The sequence below is a fragment of the Phycomyces blakesleeanus genome, assembly GCF_001638985.1.
Source record: "Phycomyces blakesleeanus NRRL 1555(-) unplaced genomic scaffold PHYBLscaffold_3, whole genome shotgun sequence".
Lineage (NCBI taxonomy): Eukaryota > Fungi > Mucoromycota > Mucoromycetes > Mucorales > Phycomycetaceae > Phycomyces > Phycomyces blakesleeanus.
This window is the reverse complement of record NW_017265136.1, coordinates 166,085-188,975: the sequence shown is the minus strand read 5'-3', so window position 1 is coordinate 188,975 and position 22,891 is coordinate 166,085. Positions and strand designations below refer to the sequence as shown.

At 37.1% G+C, this 22,891-nt stretch overlaps 9 protein-coding genes across 9 annotated transcripts; 6 read left to right on the top strand and 3 right to left on the bottom strand.

Moving 5' to 3' along the window:
- Window positions 1-713: 713 nt before the first annotated feature.
- Window positions 714-1,799, top strand: PHYBLDRAFT_163326 (hypothetical protein; the record flags this gene model as incomplete). Its single annotated transcript, XM_018434774.1, has 4 exons — window positions 714-929; window positions 973-1,020; window positions 1,600-1,699; window positions 1,768-1,799. The coding sequence occupies 4 exons, from the start codon at window positions 714-716 to the stop codon at window positions 1,797-1,799; spliced, it is 396 nt and encodes a 131-aa protein (XP_018296247.1).
- Window positions 1,800-2,654: 855 nt separating this feature from the next.
- On the top strand, window positions 2,655-5,216 carry PHYBLDRAFT_86668 (glycoside hydrolase family 3 protein; the record flags this gene model as incomplete). Its single annotated transcript, XM_018443653.1, has 2 exons — window positions 2,655-2,808; window positions 2,923-5,216. Coding segments are annotated over 2 exons (2,448 nt in total), but the record flags the coding sequence as incomplete, so codon positions are not given.
- Window positions 5,217-6,268: 1,052 nt separating this feature from the next.
- Window positions 6,269-9,053, top strand: PHYBLDRAFT_97688 (hypothetical protein; the record flags this gene model as incomplete). Its single annotated transcript, XM_018444028.1, has 8 exons — window positions 6,269-6,609; window positions 6,726-6,840; window positions 7,212-7,367; window positions 7,477-7,623; window positions 7,995-8,150; window positions 8,393-8,500; window positions 8,562-8,692; window positions 8,831-9,053. Coding segments are annotated over 8 exons (1,377 nt in total), but the record flags the coding sequence as incomplete, so codon positions are not given.
- Window positions 9,054-9,628: 575 nt separating this feature from the next.
- On the top strand, window positions 9,629-12,099 carry PHYBLDRAFT_121806 (hypothetical protein; the record flags this gene model as incomplete). The annotated part of the gene is made up of 12 exons (XM_018428831.1): window positions 9,629-9,778; window positions 9,869-9,970; window positions 10,074-10,137; window positions 10,242-10,349; window positions 10,520-10,554; window positions 10,672-10,720; window positions 10,783-10,852; window positions 10,933-10,970; window positions 11,083-11,187; window positions 11,292-11,606; window positions 11,689-11,884; window positions 11,946-12,099. Coding segments are annotated over exons 1-12 (1,320 nt in total), but the record flags the coding sequence as incomplete, so codon positions are not given.
- Window positions 12,100-12,814: 715 nt separating this feature from the next.
- PHYBLDRAFT_71751 (hypothetical protein) lies at window positions 12,815-13,514 on the bottom strand (the record flags this gene model as incomplete). The annotated part of the gene is made up of 2 exons (XM_018442532.1): window positions 12,815-12,898; window positions 13,236-13,514. The coding sequence occupies 2 exons, from the start codon at window positions 13,512-13,514 to the stop codon at window positions 12,815-12,817; spliced, it is 363 nt and encodes a 120-aa protein (XP_018296243.1).
- Window positions 13,515-13,900: 386 nt separating this feature from the next.
- On the top strand, window positions 13,901-14,781 carry PHYBLDRAFT_71752 (hypothetical protein; the record flags this gene model as incomplete). Its single annotated transcript, XM_018442533.1, has 2 exons — window positions 13,901-14,305; window positions 14,503-14,781. The coding sequence occupies 2 exons, from the start codon at window positions 13,901-13,903 to the stop codon at window positions 14,779-14,781; spliced, it is 684 nt and encodes a 227-aa protein (XP_018296242.1).
- Window positions 14,782-15,690: 909 nt separating this feature from the next.
- On the bottom strand, window positions 15,691-17,113 carry PHYBLDRAFT_185122 (hypothetical protein; the record flags this gene model as incomplete). The annotated part of the gene is made up of 6 exons (XM_018439035.1): window positions 15,691-15,828; window positions 15,907-16,014; window positions 16,143-16,228; window positions 16,296-16,510; window positions 16,738-16,869; window positions 17,010-17,113. The coding sequence occupies 6 exons, from the start codon at window positions 17,111-17,113 to the stop codon at window positions 15,694-15,696; spliced, it is 780 nt and encodes a 259-aa protein (XP_018296241.1).
- A 486-nt stretch (window positions 17,114-17,599) lies between these two features.
- PHYBLDRAFT_107861 (hypothetical protein) lies at window positions 17,600-17,877 on the bottom strand (the record flags this gene model as incomplete). The annotated part of the gene is made up of 2 exons (XM_018428017.1): window positions 17,600-17,740; window positions 17,824-17,877. 2 exons carry the CDS (start codon window positions 17,875-17,877, stop codon window positions 17,600-17,602), a joined length of 195 nt encoding a protein of 64 aa, XP_018296240.1.
- A 303-nt stretch (window positions 17,878-18,180) lies between these two features.
- PHYBLDRAFT_71754 (hypothetical protein) lies at window positions 18,181-21,095 on the top strand (the record flags this gene model as incomplete). The annotated part of the gene is made up of 8 exons (XM_018442534.1): window positions 18,181-18,611; window positions 18,750-18,945; window positions 19,058-19,313; window positions 19,473-19,671; window positions 19,757-19,998; window positions 20,110-20,399; window positions 20,538-20,753; window positions 20,910-21,095. 8 exons carry the CDS (start codon window positions 18,181-18,183, stop codon window positions 21,093-21,095), a joined length of 2,016 nt encoding a protein of 671 aa, XP_018296239.1.
- Window positions 21,096-22,891: the final 1,796 nt, after the last annotated feature.

The window sequence follows — 22,891 nt, the reverse complement described above, 5'->3', positions numbered from 1 at the left end:
ATTATGTACATTGTTGATAACAGATTGCAAACTGGAGTAGAGATTGGCAATGTCTTTTGCTGTAACACTTTTGTTGTTTGCATGCTGTGTGTAACGCCCTTGCTCGTTTGCCGGCATTAGTGATAAGATGTAGATTGATTGGTGATGTAGTGTGATGAGAAAGGTAATAAAAAAATAAAACAGAAATATTAAAGGCTTTAATCTGATAAACACAAAATACTGATAATAATAATAATAATAATAATAATAATAATAATAAATGTATATTTTCAGACAAGAATTATAATTTTTTTTTTAAAAAAAAGGCAAAAAGACAAAAAAAGGGTCTTTGCGTCAAGACTGTCGGGAATGAATATATATCCAATCACATGAAGCAAATCTTACAGGCGGCATTGCTGTGAGACCAGCCCATGCTTCTTTGCCAACAAGTATGTCATCACATGAATAGAACCTACTGTGTCTGTGTACTAAGACAGTCACCATGGCTCTTTCACACACACATACATACATCTTTGCTCTAGACAGCGAGTTAAGTACTGTGAATTTTCGCTCACTACACAGATTTTTCTTTCCAGTGTTGACCCACATTACCCATAACTTTGGGTTCTTTTGGCACCTTCGTTTTTATATCATTCGTTTCTTCTTCTTCTTCTTCATATATTCAAACATAATTGTTAGATGATTTATATAATTTGATGTTACAATCAAAATATATGGTTTCTATATATTTTGAAGCCACAGATTTGCTGCTGTACCAAATTTCTGTAATATTCTGCGTGGACTATTTCGGCTATCATGTACCCCATAATACTATAGAATCAGCAGGCTTATATAGTGCACTTAAAAAACCGGACTCCGTTCAGAAGAAATTCATTTTTTTCTATGTATCTTTTGTAGTTCTTGGGCAAACTAAGACGTCTGTTAAAGAAGTATGGTATATTATATTATTAGCTATAATTATTATGTTGATAGAAAGTTACATCAAGTTATTATGAAAAACCGAGAGTCCGATTTTCTTCAGTAAGGGATGTTTGTATTTGTATTTTTATTTATTTATAAAATGTCCTTTCTTCAAAATTCATCGATGTATTCTTCTTTGCATTGGTGCCATAAGATTCAGGAAGATCTCCTCTGAAATACTATCTCAATCTTTTTGGAAGCGGGTTCACAGCTCTCTCGTTGGCTCGGCTGGCTTCTTATGTTTGTACAGCTTGTTCTTACTGTATTCCCAAAGGTTTTCAATAGGATTGAGGTCAAATGAATAATATGGTATAAACAATGGCCAATCTTCTCTGTTTTTTTTTATTGGTCTCAGCTACAAAGGCAGTATATGTAGTGGAACTTACGATCAACCGTGACAATATAAAATTCATTATTGCCATGCTTATCAAGTACAACAAAGAAAAAAAAACAAATTCACTGTGTATGTGTTAAGAAACGGCTTGACAAATGGTTTATATCAAGAAAAGCTTTTATTATTTGAGCTGAAAGAAAAATAAAGAAAAGAGTACTGGTGTATTGAGGATCAAGGCATTATGTTTACATTATAATTATGACGATAAATGGAGTTTGATATACTTTTACTATTTTTTTTTCAAGGTTTATTATGCAATGTCAATGGTAACGATTAAAGATGTTTTCCGACTAAAGACCAACTCCCTTTGGTTAAAGAAGTCTTTGAGCTGGGAAAGAGTGGTAGGTGAAGTGATAGTAGTGTGTGTGTGTGTGTGTTGTTCGGATTAAACTGTCATCAACTTCGAATATCAGCTCAAAATATAATTTCATATCTTGATCTTTAGAAAAATTCAGTTTGTGTGTGTGTGCGTGCAACACCTTAAAGCACAAATGGCTTACCATGAAATCTAATAAAACGCCCTTTTTTTGTCACTATATATATGCATGAGTTTTGTGTGCAAAAATAAATCAGTAAATACAAAGAATAAATTTTATTGGATAGAGTGAATATATTATATGTCAAAATACAACAACTATACAAAAATTTACTTGTAAATCCTTATTCTTTACTCGTATGCTAATCATACTGGTTTCTCTCATCAATATCAAGCGCTGAATTTTGAATACTTGCACGAGATGTTGTGTTGAACAAACCATTTCATGATCAATCTCTATAAAATTTTAATCATGAAAAATTCCCTTAACATACACACATCTGTCTGTCTATCTGTCTGTAAGCACTTGCAAACCGAGTATTTTCAGGGTCCTCAAACGCTCACCCTCTTTTGTTTTAATAATAGATAGTTAGACAGTAAAGCCTAGGAAAAATGTCTGCCTAGTTTTCTGAGAGAAAAAAAAATGAGATCCATTGACCCTGTCCTTTTCATTTTTTTTTTATGTACATAAATGCTCTTACCATAGACTCCCATTGTTACGCCAAGCGGCTTATTTTCTACAATACAGGGTCTGCAGACAACAGGAAAAGGTTTAGCTTACGCAATCATTAAATTATATATATATATATAAAGAGCAATTAAGGAAAAAGCCAAAAATCTTTTTTTTTGTTATTTAAATCCACTGACTTGTCCAGTCAACCTTGATTAAGATATATCCCAAGGATTCATATACCATTATTTGGTTTCTTTAAAAGAAACATTTTTAGTAAACTGTTTTGAATGACCAAAGACACTGATCATCCCTTAAGATCTGCAGTTGGACAGTTACTCATCTGTGGATTCGATGGACTGACTCCGACAAAAGGAATCCTCAATCTGATTCAACATCACAATCTCGGCGCAATCATTCTGTTTTCGCGAAATATTGGGACGCCTCATCAAGTACAAGAACTTACACGTGCGCTGCAAGAAGCCGCAAAGAACGCCAACCATGCACGTCCACTGTTAATAGCAATGGATCAAGAGAACGGCGTGGTACGGCGATTGGGCCACAGCGGAACCTATTTTCCAGGTAACATGGCTCTTGGTGCGATCAACAATTTAGAAGCAGCCCAGGCCGTGGCTGGCATGGTAGCCGACGAACTTCTGGCCTTGGGAATCAATTGGAACCTAGCGCCTGTTTTGGACGTCAATAACAACCCACTGAATCCTGTGATCGGTGTACGGTCTTATGGCGAAGACTCGGAGCTCGTAGGCCGACTTGGCATGGCACAAATTGAAGCACACCAGCGCCACGGTGTAGCCACCAGCGCTAAACATTTTCCCGGCCATGGTGATACAGACACTGACTCCCACACAGGAGTGCCGGTGATTAATAAGACCCTCAGGGATCTCGAACAACTCGAACTCAAGCCATTTCGCAAGGTCATCGAGCCCAAATCAAAAGGAGGGGGAGTAGAAAACGATTATCAGCGACCGGCCTCAATTATGGTTGCTCATATGTCTTTACCTAAACTTGTCAAGCAGCCAAACCAGGTCTCAAGTCTATCCCCAGAGATTGTGGGCGGCTTGCTGCGGACACAGCTTGGATACGATGGAGTGATCATCACAGATTGTCTGGAGATGGAAGCCGTCAAGGAAACAATTGGAGTTCCAAAGGGTGCGCTTATGGCACTCCAGGCCGGAAATGACATGGCCATGATCTCTCACACACTTTTGTATCAGGAGCAAGCGTTTGAGACCCTTTACGGTGCCCTTGAATCAAAGGATCTTGATCCCAAGCTACTAAAGGCATCTATCGACCGAGTCGCGAGTTTGAAGGACAAGTACCTGTCTTGGCCCAAAGTACTCGAGAAGCGTTCTATTGATGTGGTTGGCTCACCAAAGCATGTTGCACTAAGCAACAGATTGTACGACAAAGTCCCGACTGTGGTGCGCAATAACCGTAATACCATTCCACTTCAAGCCAACCATGTTTATAAGAAAATCCTCTTTTTGGGTGCTCAGGTACCAGTGACCCTAGCAATCGACTCGGAGGAGGAACCATTCAAGGCATTTGAAGAGTCTCTAAAGAAGCGGTTTCCGGATGCAGAGTGTATCCTGTTTGACGAATCAACTCCTCCTGATCTGCCAGACAAGATTAAACAAGCTGATCTGGTGATTGTTGGGACTGGAAATGCAAATCTCTATCCGTTCCAGGCCAAGGTGGTTCGGCTGGCCTACATATTCTCCAAACGACTTGTGGTAGTTGCAGCAATGAATCCATATGATCTGACTGTCTTTCCAGATATCGATACGTATGTGGTTACATTTGAATACAATCCGCCCGCACTTGAGGCAGCTGTCAAGTTGCTGGTTGGCGAAATCCAAACCACAAACACAATGCCGGTTACCCTTCCTAGCCCCCAATTTGATGTGAGCCCCTATATAAAAAGTGATCATCTTGGGGTTATTTGGGAGATGTGGAATGCCAATTTTGCAGCTCTGCCGCTTTCCTGTGCAATGTTTGAGCACGTCCTGGATCGCATGTCCGATCCGGCTCATTTTGTTTGCCAGGATGGCACGACAAAACAGATCGTTGGCTTTGTGGCAACCCAATACATTCGAGCAACGAATGATGGCCAGTTGGGATTGCTGATGGTGTTACCACCGTACAAGTCGCGGGGTATCGGTAGTCGTCTTCACGACCGTGCCTTGGCAACACTTTCGCAGCAAGGAGCGACGCATTTTCGCCTTGGATCGACATATCCTCGGTTTTTCCCTGGCGTTCCTGAGGAGGAGGATGTGGACGGGCCAAAAAGCCGGAAGTTTTTCGGGCACCGCGGATGGAAGCTTAGACATATCGTGTGGGATCTTATGATGGATGGGCTTGAGACTTACGAGACCCCAAAAGCGATTAAGGAGCGCATGGCTTCTGAAGACATTTGGTTTGGGCGCATCCTGCCAGATCAGCTAGAGGCCCTGATTGGGTTTCAGGAGAAGTACTTTCCATTCTGGGTGTCGACTTACCAGCACCATGCTTACCTGGGCGACTTCCAGGATTTGATTGTTGGGCGGCAGAAGGATAGCCAAGGGCCTATCATAGCTTCTCTGGTGCTGAATACGACAAATGTGTCTCACCCGCTGCGGTCTGATCTGATCTGGACGGATGACAGTCTGTTTGGAGCCCGAAGTGGAGGAATGGCGTGTGTTGGAGTGGCCAAAGAGGCTCGTGGCCGTGGAATTGGGTTGGGGATTGTTGCTTATGCAAATGAGGTCCTGAAGGCGCGCGGAGTCAAGAGATCTTTTGTGGACTGGGTTGAGGCTGTTGATTTCTATCGTCGTACTGGATACCAAACATGGCGAGCCCATCGTATCGGTGCACTTTAACAAGATAATCCTTTGAACCAAAACAAGACACACACACACACACACACACACACACACTATATATATATATTATATATTTTATATTAGTAAGAGAGACATCAGATAATGATATATATAAAAGAGAGAGAAAGAAAGAAATACATACACACGCTATATAAAAAAAAATTATAGTCTTCCCTCCTATATGTCCACTCGACACGTGGATGAAAGACAAGACTGATTATTATTCTGTGTATTCTCTCTTGATATTGTCAATCCACCTTCTTATTGTCCTCGACTACACTATCCTTTCTACCTCTCCTTGGTCTTATTCTTTGTTCTAATCAACAAGGCTGAATATATTGTTTGTCATTTATTATTAACCCGTAATACATTTTATTGTTCTCTATTTTATTTTGTAAAAACAGAACGAAAAATATCTCTCTCGATACATATTACACTACACTACACTACACCACACCATAATATACTATATTATACTACGCACACAAGCACAGAAGCACACACACACAAAGATATAATATATATATATAAAGGAAGGAAGAGAAAGAGAGGCGCACCTGGTTTAATTAGTCTTTATTTTATAAACGATCAACTTCTTTGATTATCATTATTGTTGTTCAAGAAATATAATAATAGCAATAGTAATAGCTGTTATCGGCTGTTTCTTTATGTCGCTTTACGTCCAGACAGCTCCCACAATGCTTGAGGATCAATTACATGCCGATCATCTTTCTCATGCGTCATCCAGCACAATGGACATTGGAATGGAGAATAAAAAGAATGGAAATCTCGATTGGTCTGTGGAATCACCAAAAACAGTACAAACAGAAGCCGTTCCAAATCGACCATTTCCGCTCAATAGTCTAAAAGACAACCAGTTGGCTCCCCGACCTAGGGAACATAATATTGACAGGGCACATACTGAGCCTATCCGAACAATTGATGACAACAACAATAACAATAGTAATGGAACACCCAAGCGTAATTCTACCCATTCTTTCCTCCAACGTCACTCCCGCCAGCTTTCCCGTAACCACACTATCGGACCAGATGTTGCTGCAACGACTAGTTCCCGATTGTCTGAAGACTTTGAGAGAGAGCTTAGTGCCCGGCGTAGAGCATTCCGACGATGGTCACGCCACAGATCCTTGTATGCTGATGATAATGAAGATGAAGAATACGGGGAAGGAACAGGAACTGGAGCTGGAACAGGAGGTGGAGATAGGGTGATGATGGGGACAAGGATATCAGAGGGACATCAGAATTATGTTTTGATGTACAATATGCTGACCGGTATACGGATTGCAGTTGGAAGAGTGTCTGCAAAGACAAGTCGGCCAATTGAAGACGTTGATTTCAAAGCAGCTCATAAACTTGCATTTGATGTGTAAGTCTTTTTCTGTGTTTGTCAAAAAGAAAAAAGAAAATCAAAGAGGAATGAAAATCAAAGATATGATTTCTTTCAATTGGGTTTTTGATACTTTTTTTTTCTTCTAAGATTAGTACAGGTGATGAATTGACTCCTGGAGCAAAATATGATTTCAAGTTTAAAGACTATGCACCTTGGGCATTTCGACATTTGAGAGAAAAGTTTGGAATTGACCCTGCTGATTATTTGGTACGTTTTTTTTTTGTATTGGAAATTCTACGTTTATTTAAGAAGTTTAAATCGCAACAAACAAACAAAAAATCGTAAAAATAAAAAAATCGCAATAAAAATAATAAAAATGAGAAAGAAGAAAAGAAGAAAAGTTTATATGTTTTGTTTTTAAAAATAAATAAATAAATACAAACATTTTCTTGTACATTTTTTTTTTCTCTTTTGCTTTTTATGGCTCTTGATTCTTTAGTATCCAAGTTTCCTTTTTGTCTTCATCTGTTATCGATGAACACAAGAGAGATTATCTTGGTCGTAATAAAATAAATAAAAAAAGATCTAATGTTTTTTTTTGTTGGTTGTTATAATATTCTTGTTTTGGTAATGATTAGATATCCCTGACTAGCAAATACATCTTATCTGAACTGGGCTCACCTGGAAAGAGTGGGAGCTTCTTTTATTATTCACGCGATTACAGGTTTATAATCAAGACGATCCATCGTACAGAGCATGTTTTTATGAGAAAGATCTTGAAGCAGTATCATGATGTAAGATGATATACTTTCTTACGTTTATTTACCTCAATTACTATTATCATTACTAAATGACAATCGATAACAATTAAAAAAAAATAAAAAAAAACCTCTCACTCTACAGCACGTGTGTAGAAATCCAAATACCCTTCTTTGCAGATATTATGGCCTTCATCGTGTCAAACTCCCTCATGGAAGGAAGATTCACTTTGTAGTCATGGGAAATGTGTTCCCACCAAACAAGGACATTCATGAAACGTATGACCTGAAAGTAAGAACCTTAATACATTTCTATACATTTCTTTCTTTTATATATATAGAAAAAAAAAGGGAAGAAATCATGACCAGGGAAATGCAATAAAAAATAGTCAAGCACAAAACACAAATTATAGCTAAATCCAAAGCCAAAAAGCCAAAAAGCCAAAAAGCTAAAAAGCTAAAAATCTAAAAAGCTAAAAATCCAAACCAAAACCAGAACCAGACCAAAAGAAGCCAAAGTCATCTCTCATACTATCTCATCAGAGGCATTTTTCCTGTTTTTGGTTCTTTCTTAATTTTCTTAAACCCTTTCCTTATCCCCCCCCAAAAAATGCTAATCTGTTTTTGTCAATTCTGTATATATCACAATTCCAAAAAAACAAGGGTTCAACATTTGGTCGGTTTTTGGCAGAAGAAGAGATAAGAAAGAACCCATACGCAGTCATGAAGGACCTGAATTGGGAGAAGCGTGCAAAAGAGCTACAGTTGGGACCTAGCAAGCGGCGAATGTTTGTAGTTCAACTCTTACGAGATGTCAAGGTGATAAATATTAACAATCTTATTGATACCGATACCGATAATTTCTTTTATTATTATTAGTATTATTATTTGATCAACTGAACAATATACACACACAAATAACAATTGATATTTTTATTTGAGTTGGTTCGGTTCGGTTTGATTTTGATCTTGATTTTGGATTCGGTTGACCCATTGTGCCTTTATTATTTGAGCTAATTAATTTATCTTATTTGTTTTATGATTACGATTATTATTCTCAGTTGCTGGTCGGATTGAATATAATGGACTATAGTCTTTTGATTGGAGTGCATGACATGATCCGTGGTAACAAGGACAACGTACGAGACTCTACACTTCAGTTTTTCCAGGTATGAATGAGATTATTAATAAAAATTAAATATTTATTTAAATATTTAATTATTTATATAGCCAGACACAAAGTCTGCTGAGCGACGGGCATCGATGATGAAACGAAGGGAGAGCAAGGCAGACGTATTCCGTAAAGTGATCGCTGAAGCAAACCCAGATCCTCTGGATGTATCCGAATTGCCTGATGGCCTGTTTGATGAGTAAGTGTTATCTACACAAAATAATATTACAGATGTATTTTAGGATAAGATAAACTATAGTGAACTGATTGATTGAATATAAAAATGTATAAAAATAATTTTGCTGTATCTAATAAATGGAATTTAAAGACGTAGCAACTGTGTTTTTTATTCGAATGAAGGTGGTTTCCAGGCTACAGATGAGTCTAACCGTCCTCTACCCACTCTTTATTTCATGGGCATCATTGACATATTAACACCGTACGACATCAAGAAAAAATCGGAGCACTTTTTCAAGGCCATGACCCAAGACAAGAACTCGATATCGTCTGTGAAACCAGCTGTGTATGGAAAGCGTTTCATGAGCTTTGTGTCTACATCCCTGGCTCATCACACTGACATTTCAAAAGACTTGTAATAAATGCATAATATATAGTCTATAGTATATAGTATATTATACGAGTTAAAGAAGATCAATAGTAATAAATCGATAATCGACAATCGACAATTTAATTATTGTGTTCTATTGTCTATTTTATCAATACAATAAAAAAAAAGCGCAACTTTTTTCTTATTCTAAAGATTATTATACAAAATGTGTGTATATATGTTGGTTCAATCTGGTCCTTAAAATTTGAAGACTAGCAGCACCAAAGCAAAGGTGCAAGCCAATCACAGACTACAACCTTGATTCCCCTTCTCAGGTTTCCGCGGGTTTCCTATCTTTTGCATAGATTTTCGTTATCATTTATCTTTTTCTTATCTCAAGCAACATACGAATTAAGCAAGAGCGATAATCGCCTGTCAAGGTTTCTTTCTTTTGTTTCTCTGTCTGTCAGACCTAACCCCCCACCCCCCAACTCCGTTCTATTAAAAAAAAACAGATATCGAAATCCTTTATAAAGGCGCCCTTTTGTTTCCCTTTTTTTTTCTTTCTTTTCTTTACATCAATTTACATTTATCTTATATTACATTTCATTTCGTTTCATTTCTTTCCTTTTCTTTTCTTTTCAAATGGCTGATCCCACTCCTTCAATGCTTCTTGACAAGGGCGACACAGCTTATGTCTTGGTTTGCGTTACCTTTGTCTTTTTGATGGTTAGATTTTTATTTATTTATTTAGATAATAAATATCTTAAATAATACATGTATTAAACTTTTAAGCATTTATATATATATATATATTAGGCACCTGCACTAGGATTCTTTTACGCTGGACTCGCTCGAGCAAAAAACGCATTGTCATTAATGTACCTCACCGTCCTATCAGTAGCAGTCGTCTCCTTTCAAGTAAAGCACTCTCCTTTTATTATATATATATATATATATATATAAACTTTTTTTTTATTGGACGTATTTATTAACAGATTTCCGTTTATTTCTTTTTTGGTAGTGGTACTTGATTGGTTACTCGCTCACATTTTCCAACACTGGCGGTGTCTTTATTGGTGATTCAGGTAAATTTTGTCGATCTATCTATTTATCTATATTTTTATTATTATTATTATCGCACCAATTACTAAATTACGTTTTTTTTTAAAAAAATAAAAAAATTACATAGCTCACTTTTTACTTCGTGGAGTCGGAGAACTTCCTCAAATAGCATCGCACACAATTCCAGCCTCAGCCTTTATGATATTTCAGGCCATGTTCGCATGTCTTACGCCAGGTACATACATACATACATACATACATACATACATACATACATATAGATTTAAATAAATAAATAGAACCAATGCAGTCTACAAACCATTACTGCTGCATTGTTATTTTTTTGCTTCCTTTTGTATTAGTCCAGCCAGTAATTAATTTACTTATTTTATACCTTTATCTTAGCCCTCGCATTTGGTTCTGCAGCAGAGCGCATGTCTGTAAGTTTAAATATTTGCTGTACAGAAAGACAAACAAACAAAAAAAAACACATGCTTATTAGCATAATCTCTAAACCTTCTTTATATATATATATATATATATATATATATATATAGCTTGGACCAGCTATGCTTTTTATCTTTGTGTGGACTACTCTTGTCTATGGTAAATCATTGATTCATTAAATATTATATTGTATATTAATTTGTTTCTTATTGTTTCAATAGACATCATCACATACTGGGTATGGTCTCCAAATGGCTGGTTAGCTGTCATGGGCGTTATGGACTATGCAGGGTAAGAAAATATTAAATAGCTCACCATAATAAAATAAAATTAACCTTTATTTCTTTTGTTTTTGGTATTTGTTTCACTAGTGGAATCACTGTGCACATTTCAAGTGGTTTAGCTGCAGGTAAATAAAAATAAAAATAACAACTATATTTATATTTATATTTATATTTATACACGCATTTGTTTTGTTTAACCTTAAAAAAACAAACCCAAAAACTTGTTTATTACAATAGTCGCATATGCTGTAGTTCTAGGCAAACGTCGAGATTACAACCAAAACGTTAATACACCTCACAATGTCTCCTTTGTATTTCTTGGAATGGCTCTCCTTTGGTTCGGTAAGTCTTCAAACCAAAAAAAAAATCTTTATATATATATATATATATATATTATATACATTAGTAACCAACAGCAACAACAACAACAACAAAAAAACATATAGGTTGGTTTGCATTTAATGCAGGAAGTGCATTGGGCGCAAATGCCCGCAGTGTAAACTCCTTAATCGATACCCATCTTTCGGGTTGCGTTGGTGCAATCGTCTGGGTTCTCATGGATTACAGACACACTCGCAAGTGGAGTATCATTGGTCTCTGCACCGGTGCCGTGGCTGGTCTGGCAACAATCACCCCAGGATCTGGATTTGTTTCCCCAAGCAGTTCCCTTGCCTTTGGTGCTCTGGGATCCATTGTCTGCAACCTTGCAGTCCAATACAAACACAAATACAGATTCGACGATGCACTTGATGTATTTGCAGGTAAATAACAATCAAAGAATTATTATCTAGTTAAGCTTCTTTTATTAAAATTAAAACCAATATTTTTTTTATTTTATTTTAGTGCATTACATCGGTGGCCTTGTTGGTCTACTTCTCACTGGTATCTTTGCCCAGCGCTCAATCATTGCTCTCGGTTACCCTGATGACACTCCCTGGGACTCCCTTCCCAAGGGTGGTTGGTTAGATGGTCACTGGATGCAGGTTCCCATCCAACTTGCTGCAATCGGCTCTGTTTCTGCCTGGTCTTTTGTTGTAACGTAAGTTGAACACTATATATACATATATATATATATATATGATTAACAAATCATTTAATAGTTACATTATCCTGATCGTCATCAACCTCACTCCCTTCCTCCGCCTTCGATTGAACGACGAAGACGAATTGATCGGTACTGACTGGGCAGAAATGGGCGAACGTGCCTACGGTTACCTTCCTTTCGAAGAAGAGCAGCTTGGACAAAACTGCTCTGCAAGCGGAAGCAGCGATGTCAGTGCATCCCCACAAGCAACCCACGGCGGAGATTCTGCAGCCCAGCCCGAAAAGAAGAAGAGCAGTCTGGGCCACTTTAGACGATTCCTAAAGGCCAATAACGACCGTGCCATTCTCAACGGCCTACCCAACCTTGTCGAGCAGCCTGCGATTGGTTATGAAAACAAAGAAGTCGCGGTCGTCAATCTCAACAACCTGTCCCAGCCCGAGAGTAACGTTCAAGTAGGACGAAAACATGACAGCCAGCATCTCCAAGAAAAGGAAGATCTTCCTCAACTCATTCGTGTTAAGCGACCAACCCCCACCGAATCCTCGGCAACAACAACTACAACAACAACTCAACAACCTCATCCTCAATCACAACCCATCACCGACCAGAGTGCCGATCCAACACCTGAGAGCAGCAAGTCTGTTCCAAAGTCATAGAGAATAGCATTTGTATACATATTATATATTATATATCTTTACCTTACCTTACCCTACTACTTATTCTACTTCTACTTCTTCTTCATTACCTTGTTCTTTTCTTTATTTTCCCTGTATTTCAACCTTTATTTCTTTTTTTTTATTGTAACCTTTTTGTTACATTGTTTGTCCAGTCAGACAACGCATTCCGTCATTCTTAATAATTGTAAATTCCCATCTGCATCTTAATATCTCTCTTCCATGACAATATTCAAATAAACATTTATCTTCAACTTTCAGGCATAATCGCAACGTTAAAGTTCAAGTTCCCTCTGTGAGAACATCTCTTTCCAATCTTTTCTCTTTTCTCTCTCTATCTCTTTTTTTTTGTAATTTAATATTATACAAGTATATACATTTAACAGCAAACAAGTAACGAAGAAATCGAACAAGCCAAACCAAGTCAAACCAAGCCAAGCCAAACCAAACATTTATCCCATTACATTCATTAGATTCATTTATTGCTCTCATGGCTCTCACTGAGAACCTCTTTTCTCTTGACGAATTCCTCCCGCTCTTAACCAGTCAATCTCTACACTCATTTACACCTGTCACTCTTACTCTAACACACTCTACCACTGTCACTGTGCCTCACTCAACTGCATCTGCCGTAATTTCGGTATTACCGCCGCCGCCGCCGACCTACTCACAATCATCAATATCTTTGTCATTTTTACCAACACAATCAGAATCAGAATCAAAATCAAAATCAAAATCAAAATCACAATCAAAATCAGAATCAGAATCAATAGAAATATCAAAATCAATATCACAACATCAACATCAACATCAACACCACTCATCACTAATAACAACATCATCATTATCATCATCATCATCACTACCATCATCGATTCAGACAAGCAATCCAAATGCGAGGCTACCTTTCCCACTCCAGAGCTGGGACCAGGCAAGGTATCTCTGGCCATTGTTACTGATCTTTGCTGTCCTGGGTATGCTTTTTTGTACGAGCGGTCTTGTTCTCAGTCTATTTATGTGTTACCGGCGCAAGTACCACCCAAAGAGCAGAGAAGCCAATGACAATACCAGCCACATCAACAGCCACAGATACAACCAAAACAATAGCGATAACAATACCAATAATACCAATAATAATAATAATAATAATAATAATAATAATAATGACAATAATAGCCACCCACCCAGTCCAACTATACATTCCATCTTTCCACACACCACAAAATCCACACCAGGAAATACAGCAAGACCATTGTCCCGTATTCTGCCCTGGCTGTCTGTCCGGTCTGCCACCAGCCGTGAGACACTGTCGTTTGAGAACTCGGCTCGAGATCTTATGGCTAACAAGGAAACCTACACGATCAACAACACCAACAACAAAATACTAAATGACAGCTGGATATCACGCTTGCTACACAGATCGGGTCAGACGGCGTCTCCGTCAAGCCCGTCGATCCAGTTCATATCAACCTTTGTGCCCATGGATCGATCGCCCCTGACACTGGTGCCTCGAGCTGAGATTCTCAACGACCCCGAGCGCAGAAGAGGCGTGGACGAGGTTGATCTCTGGGAGCAAAAGCAAAAGCAACATTCCGCCGTCTGGAGATTCCCGGCAAAAGACTATCCAGAGTCGCCAGATGCAGGGCCGTCCACATTCTCCAGACTTCGCCAGATGCAAACAAATTATGAAGATCATCCAGACTCAAGCACCACAATAAGACTCAATTCACGTCCAATAATGGTAAACATTATCCACAGCCACAATTAGTCAATTATATATATATATATAAAGGACCATCTTTTCTACTCTTTCTTCTCTTTCTCTTTATGTGTACGAGTGCGAATACGAGTACGAGTGTAATTTGTGTAAAGAATATTAAATAGCTGTCTTTTTTCTCTCTCTCTTTATTATATCCTTTTGTGTATATGTGTGGGTAGAAGTCGCATGGGTCAAACGGATCGGACGGATCAAACGGATCGGACGAAACTGTTGTCATTATAGACCAACAGCAGGCTTCTGGTAGCTCAAATTCTGAACCCGGAGTAGAAGACGACAGACCGTTTTCAGAATTTGCATCTACTGTCATTCACTGCAACAGTATCCGGACCTCGAGCCACATGAGCGATGTGACCATGGCACGTGAAGTGCTCAAAGCCAGTAAACTGCACAATAGCAGCAGTCAATGGTTTGGCCCGTCTGGCAGCAGAAGTCTCTAAATATACACACATACACACATACACACATACATACATATATACATATATACATACATACATGCATACAATACAATACAATATAATATAATATAATTAATTAATTAATAATTTATTTAATAAATCCTCTGTATTTCTTTCTTCATTTACTAATATTCTTATTAATATCACACACACGTATATCATGAATGGTGAGCACTTTATCACTGTATATATATATATATATATATATATGTATATATGTATATATGCTTGTGTCTTGTAAAAGATATTTGTTCTCGTAATAAATTAATTAATACTTATAAAGAAGACGAAGAAGAAGAATCCATCAAAAAACCTTATGGATCAATAACGGACGAATTGGAACGCCTAGACTTGGCTGCTTTGCATACCCAGGTCGAATCTTTTATCAAGAAGCGAAATGATTCTATCAAAGGCATAATTGTTTTTTTTCATAGTTTCTGTAGATGGTTTATATCTTCACTGTGCTTCCAGAATAACAACAATATATAATATATCCATGTACATAGAGAACATGGATTCTATTATTCGATCTATAGAGAGCTTTAAAGAAACCCTATTAAAACGATTGGAAGAGAACGACAGGAAGATTCTGGAACAAGTACAGAATGAGCTTGATAAGATTCCAATTATGGAAGAAAGTCAAGGCAAGTCTTTCTCTCTGCTATTATTATTTACATGTATAAATGTATATGCTGTATTTAAATAGAAGACTTGCGTAATCAAGTTTTACAGTTCATGCATGCTATATCCTCGACAGTTTCCCAGATATTTGAGGAGACTTCCTAAATAGTCTTTTTATATATATATATATCTTTTACGTACAGGACGGATCAAATGTAAATGTAAATGTAAATTTTCTTTTATTTTATTTTATTTTATTTATTTTTTCTTCTAACGCTCCTTCAACAGTTCTGGATAGGTGTCCCAAAATTCCTGTCCAATAATATCATCATAAAGTGCACAGGGAACAAGCTTTGTACGTTCTACCGGCTTTCCAGTATTTGGAGAAATGGATGTCACCAGAGTCTAGTTATATTGCAACAAAGTATCCAGCATTCAATAATCACAATTACATTTGTGATCGAAATCGTAATAAAACTCTACCTTTTTTCGAATAATTGTAGAACCCTTTTTGTAAATATCCTCAAGCTTATTGTAATTGATATTGTGGTTGGTAAAGAGGATCTCATGCTTATCTTTTGAGAATGTTCCCTAGAATGTTTGTACATAAATAAAAAGTATAATGGCGTCTATGCATTCTATATATAATGTTCTTTCTAAACAGCCAATACAAAAGATACTATATAAGAATGTAACAATCTAAAAAAAAAAAAACTTACCCGCAAGATCTCTTCGGATTCGATTTCAGTCTTGCCAGAATGAACGATTGCCCAAAAGGTTGTATTGTATAGATTGTTTATGTGGCCTGTAATCATATAGAGTGATATTTTCAGTATAAAGTAGAATCAAAATAGTTTAATATTTATACTCACAATCTGCTTGTCGCCAGCTGAGATAATCTCGTAGGTTCTGGTCGCTTGGATAACACACAACACGAGAATCGAAACAAGGTGCATATTGCAATTTATGATCGCCAAAATATTTTCCCCAGTGCATTACATAGTTTGCTGCAAACAGACTAGCCACTGTTGAAGCAATCTTACTCGCTCTTCGTGAATACAAGTTACAAGACTTTGGAAGAACAAAACTATATAAAATAATAATAGAAGTAAAGGCATATACTTAGATACAGTTACCACATGAATATCACACATAATATGTACATAGCCATAGTATGCACATAAAGATATAATTTAATTTAATTTAATTTAATTTAATTTAAATTTAATTTAAATTAAATTTAAAACATTTTTATATATTACTATTACTATTACTATTACTATTACTATTTATTACTGTAGTTTATTTTATTACCTAAATTCATCACTTTGTCCATAGGCTAGAATAATATCTTTAATATCTTTCATAACCTCAATCGCACATTGGTTCATCAACTCTAATGCTCTTCGATCGTTGGGTTTCTGGAATTCATGAGTCTGAGAGAATCTAATTTGAATTTGTTTAATTTAATAACCAATAACCAAAGCAATAGTAATAAAATCTTATTGTTGTTATTGAATATTTTTTTAAGCTTTATATATACATATATACATAAAAAAAGAAAATAATGAATATCTTGCTCTCACCGATGGAATCCTCGACCATCAATTCGCACAACTAGCCATGTGTTGGGCAAAACTTTGTCCACAGTCTCGAAATGGCGTACATATTCATACTTTGAGTTGGCCATGGTTTAGGAGATCAAGTACATTAAAGACTACTTTTTTTTTAAAAATAAAATAAATAAATAAAATAAAAAATAACTACCACACACAGACATTACTACACAGACACACAGACACACAACCTTTGGGATTGACACAGCTTACCAGTCACATATATCTTACTTGAGAGCATTAACCAAGATCCACCCCTTTTCTTCTTTTTTATTTTATTTTATTTTCTTTATTAAATATGTATACAAACCTGTAGATACCATCATATATATATATATATACGCACACTCGTCAAAAATAATAATAATAAATAAATCAGGAACATTAATTATAAGCCATGTATAATACAAGTACATATCTATATATCTATCTATATACTGAAGACGAAATAAAATAAAAAGGAAATTTTCTATGGTCTTGCACTATTGCTATTTTGTGAAGATTCTCTTGTCTAGACAGACAATTGATTTAAAATAGAGAAAAGAAAGAACGAGCGCCTTTTAGATAGCACGGGCAGGAAGCTGGGTCAACAAGATGTTGTATCTCTTCTTGATTGTAATGCGTTGACGGGAGAACTTGTCATCAGGAGAGAAGCGAGCAGGATGTGCTGACTTTGTTGGGAACCCAGAAGGACCAGTTTTCTGTTTTATTCCAGTTCGTTATATATATATATATATATATATATATATATTGGTTTCTATAAAACACATAAATTCTACACTACCTTGAGTGTGTAGACACGCTCGCCCTGGGGGTTCAAATAGTACATCAAATACATGGCTGATGAAGATCTAACAAGAATTGCTTTACTTTTTTTTTCTTTTCTTTTTTGGCAGACTTATCAAATGAGATGTCAAACCTAACTCTAATCTCTATTGGCGTGACTCTATTCACCCTTTCACAAGCCACCCAGCCATGCAAACCATTCGTCCTTTTCTCCCCTCCTATTAATATGCAAATATAAATTGCATACTCAAAGTGAAACAAGTCAATAAAACTAGTAACAGACATTAGATAAACAAAACAAAAAGAAAGTAAAATAAAAAGAAGAAGAAGAAGAAATAAGGAGAAAAGTAGGATAATGAAGATACAATGCATCGATCGCATGGGAGCACCCCAAAATACATTCTTAGTAAAGATTAGACAACACACAATCCTGTTAAATTGTCCTCTCGAAAGTACTGCCCTGAGTGCATTTGCACGTCCAGCTACCCAACCTCTTTACCCACAACCACCATCATCCATAAATACACTCTCGTCAATCCTGTCGAGTTATGATGAGACCAGAAAAAGTGCAAACGACACAAACTATTCTCTGGCTAGCTCACAACTTGACAATTGTGAGGATCGATGCGTATTCAGAATAGCCGACTTTAGTCTTGTAGATGTTCACAGCATTGATCTAGTCATCATTGCTAATTCGCAACTGATGCTCGGTCTGCCTTTTTTGACCGAGTATCTTGGATATAAAGGAAAAATCATTGCTACTGAGCCTACAATTGAGTTTGCAAGGTGAGTTATTAAAATACAATAATAATAAAATAAGAAAGGCTCTCCATTTCCACATTTGTTATATATATATATGTATCTTTAAGATATCTTGTTGAATAATTTAATGTATATGATATATATATATATGTACACTTGAAGATATCGTATGGAAGAACTGGTTTCCTATCATGGACACTCCATAACATCAATTGCCCCGAAATCCTCAACCCACTTTTCTCAACTGGGTGCAATGGGACAATCTTGTATCGAACAAGGATGGCGCTCACTTTACACTATGAAAGAAATTGCTTCTTGCATTGAAAAAATCCAACCCGTCAGATTTACAGAGACATTGGTGAGCCACCAAACAACAACCAACCAATCAACCAAAAAAAAAAAACGATGAATTATATATATATATATATATATATATATAATATTTAGATTGATATTTGCTTTGTAAAAAGACTCTTTTCTCGACACTACGTCTCGAAGCACACAGCTCAGGCCATTCTTTGGGAAGTGCAAATTGGTTACTAGAAACAAGTTACAAAAAGATTGTCTTCTTGTCCTCTTCATCACTGGTCACCGGACTCCACCCTCTCGATTTTGACACTTCTGTTTTAAAAAATGCGGATGTGATTCACGTCAGTGATCTTACAAACCAATCTCACCTTGATCTTTCTTTCCAACGCTCAAAAGCCAAGATGATGTCCTACATAGGTATGCCAAACTAAAGATAACATTAAGAAGAATAAAACCCAATACATGTAGATTTTTCTTTTTAATTTCATTTCATTTCTTTTTTTTTTTAACAATTGGGCCAACGCTAATAGTAATAATATTATTATTTTATTTATTTATTTTAAAAAAAAATCATAGGGAGAGCTCTTCAAGCAAGGGGCAATGTATTGTTTCCGATCCCAACAATGGGTATTATATTTGACTTGATCGGTGAGATTCGCAACTACCTCTTGTCAGTAGGTGTCGAGATTGGGCACGAAACTCATCAAATACCAATCTACATGGTTGGGCCAATGGCAAATCGAAGTCTACAATATGCAAACATCTGTGGAGAATGGTGAGAGTACAGAATAGAAACAAACCCACACATTATTAATGTATGTACGTCTATGCACTTTTTTTTGTGGCGATTTTTTGTGTAGGATGACACCAGAATTACAGGAACAACTATATGTCCCGAAAATGCCTCTTCCTCATGGTCTCTTGCTCAAATCAGGTGGACTTCAGGCTGTCGGGTCAATTTCATTAGATGTCAAGGCAAAGAAAGACTTTAAGGAACCATGCATTGTGTTTACTGGCGATTATGCATGCCCAACAAATGGACCGGTTTCATGGTTTCTCAAGAAATGGGGAAACTCAGAGCACAATGTGTGTATCGTTGTTGGTGAGTGATCTTATTTTCATACTTTTACCTGATATATATATATATATATATGTATGTATGCCGAAAGACCTGTGCTTATTCATCTTTTCTCTCTCTCTCTCTCTTTTACAGATCCTGAAGTTCCTTCATTTGATGTACCTTTAGGGTGTCGAATGACAGTCTTACGAGCCCCTCTGGATACCCGTATTACTCTAACTGAAGTGGGCCGCCTGTTAACCATGAATTGGATGCGTAAACTTGATGGTTCTCCGCGACACATCATTATCCCTAAATGCCAGGGAGCCACTCAATTTCAGGAGGATTGGAGGCAAAAAGGAGCAGATGTTCACATATACACATCGGGTGACATTCTAGACGTTGACCTCAAACGTAAATGGGATAAAGTCACAATCTCCGAAAAGGTATATGCACACAGACATATATATATATATATATATGTAAAAGAAGAAGAAGAGAAAGAACAGGGGAAATAGTTGATTATTGATTATTTCTAATTTATTGTTATTTCTACTATTATTATTATTATTATTATATACTAGGTGGGTAACAGTCTACAGCTGTCTCAGCTAGAGCCACAGGCACCTGGATCCGCAAGTTACCTGCTACCTATCTCTGGATCCCTACATCTTCACAATAACCAGTTGGTGCTAGGAGACATGAATTCAGGCCCAAGCACTCGTGCAATCACACTTGCTGACAATCGCACCCCTATTCAACCGGTCGATGCCATTTCTATTATGAAGAGGCTTAAGGAGGTAAGGAATTGAATTAATATTAATCTCTTTTAAAGAGAAAGAAAGAATTATAGTAGTATTAGTAGTAGGGATAGTAGTAATAGCTGTATTAGCTTTTGTGGTGGTGGTTGTGGTGGTAATTGTATTAAGAATAGTATTCTGATCATGGAACTGTAGAGCGGAATCGAATATGCAGCACTACGACTTGTACGCGATCATTTAGGAAACCAGAAAATTATTCTACCATCATACATGGAAGCTTCCATTGTGTTTGAACCAAACCAAACAACTATTCTGGCAGACGACCCAGAAGTGAGAGAACTACTGTCTGCCGTTGTTCGTGGTACAATCCCCAACATTTAAAGAAGTATTTGGCATATGGGCAACACCTATATATGGCAACACTTACATGATGTGCTCTTGCACACAGTGAACAATAAACTCTACATCTTTTTAACGCCCTTTCTTATTTTCTTTCTTCTTCTAAATAATAATCACTTTAATTCTTTGTACTTCTTTAAATCTTCTTCCTTTTTTTTCTTTTTCTCTCTCTCTCTCTTTCTCTTCCCTTTTTTTATTGAATTACATGTCATCCAAATATGAGCCGAGAAGAGACCGTGAGTTTCTTTCTTTTCTTACTTCTCATTTTATTAACTCATTTGTAATGAGTAGATGTCAAAACTGAAATGACATTTAGTAGAAAAAACAAAAAATAAAAAAAAAGTAGAAGAAGTAGAAAACAGAAAATAAACTTTCTAAATTCTGTATGTAGCAGCGAATACGTGGTATTTATAAGCAACCTACGCCAACCGGAAACCTATCCAAGAATGACCAATTTAACACCAAACAATACCAAGACCTCAAACCAAAATCACCTAAGCGCGTCACGCCCACAAAGACACTAGTAACGCCAGTGTCAAACACATCCTCAATCGCTAACAATCATGTCAATTCAACCACATTTCAACGCACCTCAAACAATTCTCTTTTTGACAACTCTGCCAGGCCAAGAAGAGCCAGCCAAAACTCGACGCTTTCTATCAATTCAAAGTCAAGCGTAAAAAGCCAAAGCCAAAGCCAAAGCGAAAGCCAATCCAGACCAACACAGAAAAATATCGTTCCACGAAGCTCGATACACAGGGCACGAACACCCCAGGCCACCACTACCTCGATTACTCAAACGGGTCCCAATGAAAATATTAGTAAAGTTGACAAACCCGTAAACGCCCCAACCACAAAAACTACAACTACATCACCAGCTCTGAAAGAACGATTGAATGCCCCGACCACAAAACCAATAGCCAGTACACAAAACACTACGAAACCAATGCCAATTGCATCCAGAAAAGATAGCCTGTCTCGACCAAGTTCCAATCCTGAGAAAAAAATACCTTTTTCTAGTCAGCGCAAAAGCAGCAAATCCGCTCAGACTCAATTGAACGAAACTAAAAACCAAAAGCATCCCCCTATCCCACGCCCTTCTTTGGCTGACCATGTAGTCGACAGTACAGAATCGGTGCTGGTAACAGCGACTCGGGTGTCGGCTGCCACACCGACCATATCCTCTCGTGCGCAGCACATGCATTCCTTTCGGCGCAAGGCAGACTCATCCCACTCAGACATCAAAAGAACAGCACAGACAAGGAGCCGACAGGAAGAATCTAGAAGACAAGAGTCATTTGCGAATGAGATCAAGACGATTGTTGAATTTGAAGGAATCGCTTTACCTTGGACAGATTGTGTGGCCTATTCAGTCTCATCCGCAAAGTCAGCTTCGCCCGCAAAGTTTGAGGCTGATGAGCTAGTTGAGCAACTGGCCGGTCCATTTGCGATAACACTTGCGTCTGAATTCCCTACAGCATCAATGACTCATCTCAAGGAACTACAAGAGGTAAATATCAATCAGTATCAAATAGGATCAATATATATATTATTCATTCATTTATTTATTCTTACAGTTTAATAAAAGCATATCAATTTTTTTATTAACATATGTCTCTTTGTAGAAACATAATAAGAAATCATCTAGGTTAAATGTTCTAAAGACACAGCTTAAATGCGAAGCATTGATAAGATCTGCCCTAGTTAGCTCCCTGAGGCTTGAAAATGTGGATCCAAGCTTGATGAAACAAATTAACGAGAGTGACGAACAGACAGAA